Source organism: Ochlerotatus camptorhynchus, unplaced genomic scaffold (genome assembly GCF_037179485.1).
Source record: "Ochlerotatus camptorhynchus isolate MF236.1 unplaced genomic scaffold, CSIRO-AGI_Acam_v1.1 ptg000575l, whole genome shotgun sequence".
Lineage (NCBI taxonomy): Eukaryota > Metazoa > Arthropoda > Insecta > Diptera > Culicidae > Ochlerotatus > Ochlerotatus camptorhynchus.
The window spans coordinates 85,917-98,508 of NW_027041056.1; the positions used below are offsets into that span (position 1 = coordinate 85,917).

A 12,592-nucleotide genomic window follows, 5' to 3' on the forward strand; every position below is an offset into this window, starting at 1 on the left:
ATTGTTGTGCGTCAATTTCAAACGCGACTATTCCCATGCATGGACCTAATATAACATACATTTTTTAATGTTTAATTGTTAATGTAGATAGTTTTTAATTCAATTTAATTTTTATATGCTGGTTTCCAGCCTCGGTCACAGCTACGCGAATCTCGGCTGTCCTGATTCCACTGGTGCTGCTTCTGCTGACTGCTGCTGCTTTGTTCCTGTGCTGCTTTTCTTGCTACTGCTATTGCTGCTGCTTGTCCGTCGCCCTTAAAATGCGTCACAAGAATGTTTTAACGACTTTTTTTTTACTTTAAATGATCTTTATTTCTTGTATTTGTGTGGTTTACATATATTACTTATCAAGTGACACAGATGCGTCTTTTCAACTTTAGTTCTTTTGAATTTCAATTATTATTAGTTACAGTTCCTAGTCCTATCAGGTCTGTTTTGAATGTTTTAACGAGCTTAGGTTGCCGTATTTATACCCTACGTAATTTCCCTTACTTTACCCAGCGCTGACCGACACAGCGGTTTCCCCTCACAAAGTAATATTTTGTTTTTCTATTCTCTTCTTTACTTTCACCTCTACCATCTTTGAAATTCTGTACTTCTACCATCTTTCAAGTTAACTAGATTCTAGTCATATTTAATGTTTAATTACTTAACGTAATGCTCAAATTGTTGCGCCTTCAAATATAGTTATCTTTTATTTATCATTATTATTCCACATCAACTCTATCTATCACAGCTGGGTGTTCTCTCGGGTCTTCTAGCTCCTCTTCTAGGTCCTCGAGGAAGAATTCTTCAGCAGGGAGCATGGTTCATGACGATTGTTGTTGCTAGAAATACTCAGAGGGAGAGATGGGCCGAGAGAATGTTTTGAGCCAAATGAACTGTCAACATCTGAGCCAATCGAACATTCCCACTAGAATTTTCAGAGGATTTCTTTTTCTTACTAGGTCATATTTGAGAGTATTGTAATCAAATAGATATTCAATCGCTTTTATTTTGCATGTGCTTCGCAAATTCAACTAGTTTTTGGAATCAAAAACAATATTCTATTCAAAACTCTATTGTTTAATTGATCTTAGTTGGTTAATTAATAGCACCAAGAAGTGTGCAAAATATTGCGATGCAATCAATTATTATTTGGCACGTAAGCCGAATCAAAAATAAAAGTTATGTGAAATGCTAGCTTCTAGCAAGGGTTGCAAGATAATTTAGGTACAAATCCCTGCTGCCGAATTGTATTTTGTTTTCTCCGACCATCTCTCCCTCTGAGTATTTTTAGTTGTTACTGGGCAACTTACCAAGTGGAACAATAAATCATCGATGAATTTGAGATGGAAACTTTCGGAACCTCTAGATACCCATTTTTACTTTTGTGCAAACCCGCATAAACGCGAACCATTGCTTGACCATATCGAAAATGGTTAAAAATTGTTAATAAGCCCTGCTAAACTTTAACTGAAATGGTTATGAAACTTTTTTTTTCCTTTGGTTTTGTTTTCCGTCGATCTTGTTTTCCGTGCTGAGCACCAATGCTACCGACGCCAGGAAGGCAGCTCCCACACCTGGACCCAACCTATCGATCCATCAACTCATGAACCGGGGACCAACGGCTTTACTTCCCTTCCGAAGGAAGGCGTGATCAGAGATGTCATACCTCAGAACAGGCGCCGACTGGGATTGAACCCAGGCCTGCTGGCGTGAGAGGTAATCACGCATACCACTACACCACCGGCGCCGCTTGTTATGAAACTTTACATGAACGTTTGTGTAGAGATGAACTAGCCTTCGGCTAAAAATCTCTTAAATAAAGAATTAAAAAAAAAAAAAAATGAACGTTTGTGTGATAAAGTTTTTAGGTGTTTCCTTGTAGAAGCAAATTTTCCATCACATCTAGCAATTTCAAAGGCACACAACTCAAGATATACTAGGTTTATACATCTGCAAATTTCAGACATTGCTTGCTTCTCCGCAGCAAACAACAAGAAGTATAGTTGAGGATGCTAATTTCAAATAACAGACTAAAGTGGTAATTTTTATACGATAGATGAGGAGATGAAAGTATAGAGTTGATAGTACCGTTAGAGTACGGCAGTGTGAAAATAGTATTTAAAAAGTAGAAAGCGAGTAAGGACAACTTTTTAGGAAGGTACAAATCCCCTCTCCAACGGGGGAGTTTGGTAAAGAGAGATGATCAAACCTAATCCTAAAAAGTTGTCCTTGCTCGCTTTCTACTCCATAAATACAATTTTCACACTGCCGTACTATAACGAAACTATAAACTCTATACTTTCATCTCTTCATCTATCGTATAAAAATTACCACTTTATTTAGCCTGTTATTCGAAATTAGCATCTTCAACTATGCAAATCGTTAACTTCACGCAGAAGTAATACAAACAAATAACTAAAGAAGTAGTAGTTTCAGCTACGTGCATTCACAGAAACTTTATTATTTTTACATGTGAAATTGCGAAGTGTAACACGAAAAAGGACACCACAGGGAATCACCTTAACCTTAAGTATTATGTTTTTTTTTGTAAGTGAACCTTACAAATAATGGGTTGTTAAGAACCTCGTTAAGAACCATTACCATTCAAAATTCTTGTTTTCTCCATACATTTTCGGAAAGAAAACTATATTGGAACCTTTTTACTTATGGTTTGAGTATGTTAATGGTAATGGTTATGGTAGTCAGTAAAGTTCATGGATGGTTTTGTATTGTCGATCAACTTTACGTGGAATATATCGCGAATTGGTAATCATTAATTTACAGGCAACCTATTCGCGATATATTCCACATAAAGTTGATCGATGTTACAAAACCATCAATTGACCTTACTGCCTTCCATAACCATTATCATTAAATTTCTCAAATCATAAATAAAAAGGTTTTAATATAATTAATCATATTGTCGAGTAGTTTTGAGACGACCTTCTACCAGCGATTTTACGCAAATGAAACAATAAATTCCAGATTTTTCAAGCATATTACAAATAAGACCCTATTTTCTCGAGGTTGTAGAAGAAAAAGTATCAAAATATTGTTGCACGTTAAAGTTCGAGTGGTAGGAAACGTCATTTTAAACTGCTCGAATGATGTGATCCATTCCTTTTCCGAAAATGTATGGACAAAACAAGAATTTGGAATGGTAATGCTTCTTAACAACCCATTATTTGTAAGGTTCACTTCCAAAAAACCTAATACATAAGGTTAAAACTTTATCACACAAACGTTCATGTAAAGTTCCGTAACCATTTCAGTTAAAGTTTAGCAGGGATTATAAACAATGTTTAACCATTTTTGGTAAGGTCAAGGAATGGTTCACATTTATGCGGGAAGGCACTTGATTGCCTGTGACGCTAAACACACGCACAGCTCAGTTCTTTGCTGATTTCTAGCACATTGCTCATTGACTTCTCGACGCATGATCTCACTAATACAATCTTGCCATGAGAAATCGATTTGTTTATTATTTTCAACCACGAAATTAGCTGTCAAAGTGTTCGACTTGACAGCAATTTTTTTTTTAAATTTTCAACCAGTAAAACGCATGTAGTAGTGAAACTGCTCACTAATACTAATGTTGGCAGAGAAGTCTATGTTAACTGTAATCTTCAGTAACACAAATTGCAAGCTGATTTGCAGCAAACCAATAGACCATGAGTTTGCTGATCTTGTCCCAGCAGTTCGTTTGGCTGGTTATCAAATCTGAATAAGGCTGTCCCCGAGACAGTTGCGATCAGCTGACTTTTTTGTTTACCAAGAACTTTTGACAGATCAAAGTAGAACTGGTAGTTTATTCTCATATGAATTTCTACTTTGTTTATGTTTACATTCAACACCATTAACACCAGATCACTCACACACTCTATATTTCTAGCTGTCAGTTCCACTGAGAAACGTCTCTTGAATCACCTTATATGGATTTCCAGTAAATTCAGATCTGTCTTTAAATATTTTTATACTGAATAGTATTTACCATTAGAAACTGGAATTAATAGTACGTTCAGACTACAGAGTTATAACAGGTGGAAACTAACGATTTTAAACTGATTCGCTGCTTGAGTAGCCTATTGGTCCCAAGTACTTCTATGGCGTACCCCATTCTAGTTGAAATTCTATTACTACACTATGTTTGTTTTGATTCGCTATGAAAGTTTGACAGATAACATCAGGGGTGTGTGGATTCATGCAGAACATGCAGGGGTGAGTGAAATAGCTTGGGACTGCTTGGGACCGTTGTTCTGGTACTGAGTGAGCCAAAAATAATAATGATTTTCTTCGAGACCCAGTGGTCTTAGAGTTACCTCTATGGTTATAACATGTTATAGAGATCTCCAAGCGCAATCTCACGAACACTAAAATCCAACATCCATACGTAAAAACGAAGAAGAAGAAGAAACAAAAAGGTATCGCGATATCACAACTACTTAAAAAGGTAGCGCGCGGTCTCACGCACACTTTTGTTATAACGGTTGTCAAATAATTGCAACACAGAAACCACCATCAATATAGCGCTATAACATGTTAGAACTCTGTAGTCTGAACGTACTATTGGGATGCAATTGATTTTTGAGAATTTATTCTTATTGTCTCGCCCCAACTTACGATTTACGATGTTTGAAGGCGAGGTGATTATAAGTCTTATAATCACCTCGCCTTCAAACATCGTAAATCGTAAGTTGGGGCGAGACAATAAGAATAAATTCTCAAAAATCAATTGCATCCCAATAGTACGTTCAGACTACAGACTATTGATTATGTTAAAAAAAAAACAATGAAAATTTAACGTTTTGGACTTTTCAATTGTCAGACACAATAAACAGAGTGTAGACAACAAATGCTCGCGTGAGAGACGTTGATATTTATGCTTATTAATATATTAATCAACAAAAACGATAAATCCACACAAGTGTTACCCTGTTTGACAGTAGTTTAATGCCTCCGTCTTTTCAGGATGGCCAATAAATCTATCTCTTTTAATTAATTATAACACAACATAGAAAATCGGGTCCTACCGTGAGCGATCAAGCACTTTAATATGTCCTCGTGCCAATAAAAATATGATTGGGGAAATGGATGTAACGTCGGTCTAAATGCTCCTAATTTGGGTCCATACGTAAATTCAGCAATCGACTAAATTTTCAATAGCGACCAATAATATCCATTAGTACCGTCCCAATGACGCGTTCATCTAGATAAAATTGATAAACAGCATATTTTTAGCGATGGGCACAATCTTAGGTCCATAGGCCAACATAAGAGCCATTTCCCCTACCTATTTACAAGAATGATGTCGTTATGTAGTACTTACGCCGATAAACCGACATGACATTTTTTTTTTTTTTTTTTTTTTTTTTTTTTTTTTTTTATATTATATCTAAGTGTTTTTACATTGTTCATGTCTTGGCAATTAAGTATTTTAAACAGGTTTTTTAACCTGCATGTCAGTATAACAATTGATATCTTAAAACTTAAAACTAAAACTAAATCCGACATGACATTAATTTCTGCTCAAAGCACACTTGCGTAACATTTGAAAATGGCGCAAAGATTTTTGTAAGCAAAACTTGTACTTCATACTATGGTTTTGATTATAGATACTATAGATTCCATAGATAAGCGGAGGCACAAAAAGTTGTTTGGGCAACCATGAAAAATAAATGATCTTACTGGGATCCGTGAAAAATGTGCATACTATCATAGAGCTTTTCGTTGTGCAGTTTGTTTTGTTTCGTTCGTGCGCAAAACTTCAAAATTAAGTGCAAATCTTTGCAACAATGAATCTGGGGCAGTGGTTTGCGTTATATTCCCTTCTTCCGTTTTACGCGAAATAAATTGAAATGTGGAGTGTGGAAAGCTTTTTGTGCTCATACTATTAAAATACTTTTCCCGCAGAAAAGTCCATGATGACGTCATGCTCGTTTGGCGTTTACCTACATTCTACTTTACCTGTGCTTCTATGGAATCTATAGTATCTATAGTTTTGATGAATCGGATGGATGCACATTTAAATCGACCGTAATATTACATATTTTGCCCCCAATTAGATTCCCAGCAGAATAATTTTGTCACACCACAAAATGTTCACACCGTTTTCAGCATACATTGGTTCATTTCGATGCTACAGTTTCATGGAGCGATGACGCATTCTAGGGTGGCGTATCGAATAATCGGTTTGTTTACCTGCTATTCCCTTTGTACTTTGATGTGTAAACATATGGTATCAATTATCAAATATTTTCACATCAGTCTAAAAACCAAAGCAAACCCCAAGTGAAATTTATGTTTCATCTCGGTTTGTCGGTGGTACTTATGCCGATGCGTACACACTTCCCAAGTAGCAATTTAGATTTTATTAGGGTTCTGAAGACTATGATTTAGACTTGTAGAACACTTTAAAACCATGATAAAACTTGAAATGTTACTTGGGTTAATCAGTCAGTAATTTTTACCGAATATTTGAATTGCGGATTGTTTGCTAAAATTTTAAAAATCTGTGTAAAATTCAAAGATGCAAAAAATTACAGACTTACTTCTGTTAACCCCGTTTAATGATAAAAAATAAAATTTGTCGATTTTATCGATTCTTTACGAATAACGGTCATTTGAATTTTAACCGAGTTTTTCAGTAATTCAAAAACCCAGCAAAAAATACTTACTCCTGTAAAACAATCTAAGTGTGTATATGATAATGAAATGATTATGATGAATTTGATAGCTGATTCATTCAGAAAACGATGCTTACCTTGGGTTAACTCGTCCTGATCGCTACTTTGACGCATTAGATGTACTGAACTAGACTTGAAGTCCACATCAAGTTCGTACGACCCAGTTTGAGAAACATCATCGTCCATCCATAGAAACTTGTAGATCATACTTTCGTCGAATTCAGCTAGCACACTTATCTCATCGGTCTCGGAATCGGTTGAATTCGACTGGGTAATATTCACAGATAGAGGTATGAGAAAACCAGCTTCCGTCATTGCATTCAAAATTGCTATCGCTTGGCGGTTATTTGACGACTTTTGGGTACTGATTAGGAATCCTATCAAATCAAGGCCCCGATTTTGATTTGATAGCACTTTGATCATCTCTTCATATAATGCTCGTAATGAATTTGACTGCTGGAGTATTGTTTTTCTATCGGCACTGGACATCGTTGGGGTTTGAGTCGATACAAACCGTTCTTCCTGATAGCCAACAGAGATTTTACGACGTTGAATATTGGTTACACAAGAATCACCATCGCTGTGAGCTGAAGGTGCGCCAGTGGATAGCTTATTGGATAGGTCCTCTTGTAAGGCCCGAAGATCGGATTTTAAATCAGCGGCAATGTTTGGTGATTTCAAATAAGTTAAAACTACTTTCGAACAATACGTACATACTTTTAAGTCTCCTAGAATTGTAAAATAATAATTAGTTTTGCTTATCAGTGTCATGTTAACCTTTACCCACCAGAACAATTAATGATTTTTCCCGGTACAACTTGATTGCAGCATTTCGTGCAGAAGATTTGACCACACAAACGACAATGATGCTTCCTTCGAAACGTCGAGAATTTTGCTGAACAATCATAGCACTCAATTGAAGTGGAATCTGGCATCCAAAGTTTCTGTAGTTCAGTGTGTTTGTAGTTTTTATAATTCTGAAAAAAAAATCGGTTTTCAGAAAAATTCCAGTCCACAAAACTCCGTTATTTTAACCTAAGAAAAAAAAAACGACGTGTTGTGCTTTATTGTACCGTTGTGCAAATTAAGGTTAGTTTAAAATAAGCAGCAGGGTAAGTTTTCGAAAATATCAAGAATAGCATACTCATGGCACGTACAACAGAACTTGATACTAATACATTTTTTACAGAACATATGACCGATGTGAATAGGACTAGGGCTATAAATACATATTATAATATAATAATGAATAACTACTGCTCACAACTAGGCTCACTATTCATTACTAAGTAATAATAGGAATATTTAATCAATGTCACCAAGCTCTCAATTTATGGTCATAATTTCACAGCCAAATAAAAATCAACCCGTAGACGATCCTTTCTCTTAACATATAAATTATTGTAAAATAATAGAGCAGTGATTATTCTTGGTTTGGCAATCGTTTCTTTGGATGCACAGCTCATGCATAAGTCAGTAAGTTTTCGTACTCTCTGGAACTCCATGTGACAACCGCAAACATGGCAAAATAATTTAAGATTGATTATCATTAACATTTTATTCTCTCAGTCAGTTCACATTACAACGAGAAATTACAAGTTGAATATGTGTTTATGTTCGGATTACTTTTAAAAATGTTTATAATTTGAGCAGAACAATTTTCTCCTGCAAACTCTCGGCTTCTTTTTGAGCATTTTCCAATAAATTTCTTCGTTTATTCTCGAGATTCCCTCAGGGCCCGAGGAAAACAACCCGCGATACCCGTTGGAGATGTCTTGGCGAGCCGAGATCTCTACTATTTGAATTTAATTTATGTGTTTTTAAAACGGATAGATTTGAGGATTTAGTAGTTAGTGTCATCTTGTGTTCCCTCAAGTTGTTAGCTGCCCATCGGTGTACCCCCATGGTTGTCTTTTTCATCAGAGTGTCGCCTAGTTTGAGATCAAGAGCACATTGCTCTCCAAACCTTGTGTTCACAATCCCTACCCTGCCATCTATTTGTTACAATTTGTTACCCCTTTTTTTTCCTCTGTTCGGGACCTAACACTGCTGCGACCAGTAAATTGATCTATTGTAGTATATCCCGTGTCCTTAGTTTAGTGCATGTCGTATTACTCCATCACTATTGAGAAATGATGAAGTATTCGATTTTTTTACAGTTGCCACTCTTGCATTTATCGCAAGGATCCGACTCTAATTGAAAGGTCCCGCTATTTATACCCTTCGGAGTGTTGAAACACCCTCCAAAGGCGCGCCCCTTTGTCAGTCAAAATTGGATTCCTTAGCAACAAAATTAAGGTATGACACCGATAATGACCATGCATCAGAACCCTAGTCTTAACCACTTCAAACTAGGGAACAATGATTAGAAGATTAGGAATCACATAGATGAAGACAACTTACTCATTTTTTTTCTTGTTTCAAGATCATCCTCGGTAGACAAAGCCGAGTCTTGTCACTATCAACAAGGCATAAAAAGTAACAAGGACTAAGATGTGTTCCTTGGATTACTGAAAAATCCTGTTCCCTTAGTTTGAAGTAGTCAGGACTAGGAATCGGTGGTAGATCTTACATCCCGTAACGTACCACGAAAAGGTGATCTACCCACGTTACGGGGATTTTTACCCCTAACCTCGAGATAGCCGCGAGTAATCGGCCCCCGCTTTACTAACGTCAGTTTTAAGTAATTTTGTTATCTAAACAATAAATATCGGCTCCGCAAAGCTACAGCAAATGAGCCTGGAAAAATAAACGAATTATTAAAAAAAAAATTCTCGGGGTGTTTCGCTTCTGCTTCTCTCTGGCGTTTCAACAATTTCGCTTTGTCGGAATCGAGAGCTTCTACGACGATCCTTGTCTACATGGAAAGCGAACGCGAATTTCGAACTCGCTGAATAAGTTCATTCTGTAGATTTGAAGACATACTCCAAATTTCCGCGTACATCGTACGGGTTAGGCAAAAGGTGTGCGTTTGACTTTGTACTGTCGCATTAATGGCCCTTCGCTCATTTTAAACTTTTATTCAATTTACATACTTCCGTACTCTAACGGAACTATCTGCCTACCCTCTTCTAAATCATTCTCTAGCTAATAAATTATCACACTAAAGCTTCATATTAGATAGTATTTCCAACCAACGCCCAAAATTTGTAAGTTTTCAACCCGCCTGCATGAGTAATGGCCCAAACGCAATGTGGACGGAAGCGGAACGGAAACGGAAAGTTTGACAGTTGTCACAAATGACGTCAAGAACCCTAACCAATGTTGATATGGTTCTAACTAGTTTTCAATCCGACAAATAGGCTTACTCAGATCGGGCTTTTCCGCTTCCGGTGCCGTTCCGCTTCCGCTGTCGTTCCGCTTCCGCTGTCATTGCGCTTGGGCCTTAACACCATCATAGACCTGACGTCGCGCTACGACTGAAGGCCCAAACGCAATGTGGGCGGAAGCGGAACGGAAACGGCAAGTTTGACAATTGTCACAAATGACATCAAGATGCCTAGCTGCAGTCGATTTGATTCTAACTAGTTTTCAATCCGACAAGTAGGCTAACTCAGATCGGGCTTTTCCGCTACTACTGCCGTTCCGCCGCCATTGCGCTTGGGTCTTGATTCTTCCCTCATGTTTTCAAAAAGATATTCTGCATTCAAGGCCCAAGCGCAATGACAGTGGAAGCGGAACGGCAACGGCAGCGGAAAAGCCCGATCTGAGTAAGCCAACTTGTCGGATTGAAAACTTGTTGGAACCAAATCGACTTCGGTTAGGCATCTTGATGTCATTTGTGACAACTGTCAAACTTTCCGTTTCCGTTCCGCTTCCGTCCACATTGCGTTTGGGCCTTTACCGAAAAACCTCTCTCTGTATTGGCGTCTTGCAGTGAAACTTTTCCAAGCTTTCGCCACCTTCATTTCGAAGTTAGAACTACTAGAAGGAGGATAATTTCCAAATTCTCCAAGTAAAACAGACGATTTTTGGAGCAAATCGGTACATAAGGAAAAACTAATAATTTCCGGTGGAAACTTTTTCTTGAATCGTGTAAGAAAACGTGTTTGCAAACCAACTGTTTTATTTCGGTATGTATCGGAGATTTTTTCATGGAAAATTATGCATAACAACTTTGCACCCACAGGTAGAGGTTACCTCCTGCGCAGCTGCATTTTTCGGAAAATAGTGAATATTTGTGATTTCCACTAGGATGAAAGTGAATTTACTTAGGAAAGATTGTATCATGCTGGTGATAATGGAGAAATGGTTGTATAGGATGCCAATATTCTATAAATGTTCATTTTAGCCTTTTTTAGGTAAACAAATTGATACTCATAATTTTCGACGGAAAACGCAACGGAACTTGATTTACTCAACACGGACCATACTATAAAATGGTGCTCGATGGTTTATAAAGTGACAAATCATCTTTATTTTGAGTAATTGAGCAATTTACTTTTGTTTACATCATATGTACGAAACAACATTGATGGAGCTGTGAAATGAAATGAATATATCTTATGCAGTCTTGTAAGCGGTCACGGTAGTCGACACATTTTCTGTGATAATTGACTGCCTTTGCCTCCGACACTTGCAAAGCAAGCTATCATAGTACAGTACCAAACTAAAATGTCGTATGACAGGCTCTGTCATACGACACTGTCGCCGAAGACCTTCACGATTGTATGTATTTTAGTTTTTCACATATATTTTTTTTTTTCCGAGAGTTGACCAACTGCAGTCTCAATAGGCTAGAATCTCGGTTGGGCTCTCCATGCGATACACAATACTTTCAGACGACTCGAGCTATGGTGCTCACTAGGTCACTGCAGCTTTTAGGCTCGTATTGTGATCAACTGTGTGTATTAGATTACGACCATAAATCCGGAGAACCCCGAGATCCGGGCGCAATCGCCCCTGCAAACAAACACGTCAATCGTCGGTCTCCCGCAAACAAAAGAACAATCCTGCAAACAAACTATAACAAATCATAGAGGAACTATTCTTCTACCTGTTTGTGTTATTAGTTTTTCCAGACTGAGCCCCAATTCGCGAGAAACCGACAAATGACGTGCCCATCTACAAAAACAACTACGCTCCTACCTCAAAGCTCTCCGGAAATATGTGATAAATCATGTAAATGTAAATGGAATACAGTAATGTCCCGATTTTGTCAGCCCCCTTTTTTGAAAATGTTTTCCAATGTTCTACAAAACCCATGCCCTTTTTCAGTAATCTTCTTGAACCTATTGCACCAAAGTATACTTTAAATATCCCTCTTAAATGACGAATGACGAATGAGAAAAATTTAGATTTATGATTATGTGAAATTATTGAAAAAAAAGGCTGAAGCGCGGAGGGGCTGACAAAATCGGGTCATTACTGTATTTAAAATAAATAAATTCATTCTTACCATTTTATGGTTGTTTGATTATTAATTGCTATTATTACCTGCTTAGAGTTGGCTCCTTTAAAATACTGTGTAGAATTTACCTCATTATTCCTCAGTTCTATCGATTTGTGATAGAACCACGCTCAGCATATTATCCTGTAGTACGACTTGGGCATGCACCATGCAAGTAAGTCATCTCTCGTCAAAATGATGGGATTTGGGGTGATGGTGAAGAGATATAGAAAACGAATAAAAGAACAGAAAGAAAGGTATTAGTATTGGTTACATTAACCCCCCCCCCCACCCCACCCACACACACACACACAACGAAAAAGAAACATAGATGCACAGACAAACAGAAATAACACATTTAATATTTTTCTCCACAAAACATAGTCACTAAAACACTACCGCCATCTGTTGAGTATCATGTGATGGATAGTACGCTGAACAGATGGCGCTAGTGTGCAGACGTTAAACGCAAGGGAACCGACCGTGCACGCCACAGGTGGCGGCACCACCAACCAAAAACACTCGAATTGAC

General features: G+C 37.4%; 1 protein-coding gene across 2 annotated transcripts in view; it reads right to left on the bottom strand.

Annotated features, from left to right (window-relative positions):
- Positions 1–12,592, bottom strand: part of fab1 (fab1 kinase) — a 78,322-nt gene that overhangs the window by 50,595 nt on the left and 15,135 nt on the right. For both annotated transcript variants that reach the window (XM_065236790.1, XM_065236792.1), the window contains exons 2-3: positions 7,459–7,648; positions 6,749–7,399 (exon numbers count right to left, since the gene is read on the bottom strand). In XM_065236790.1, the coding sequence (XP_065092862.1) occupies positions 6,749–7,399; positions 7,459–7,648 (841 nt within the window). The remainder of the gene's footprint in view (positions 1–6,748; positions 7,400–7,458; positions 7,649–12,592) is intronic.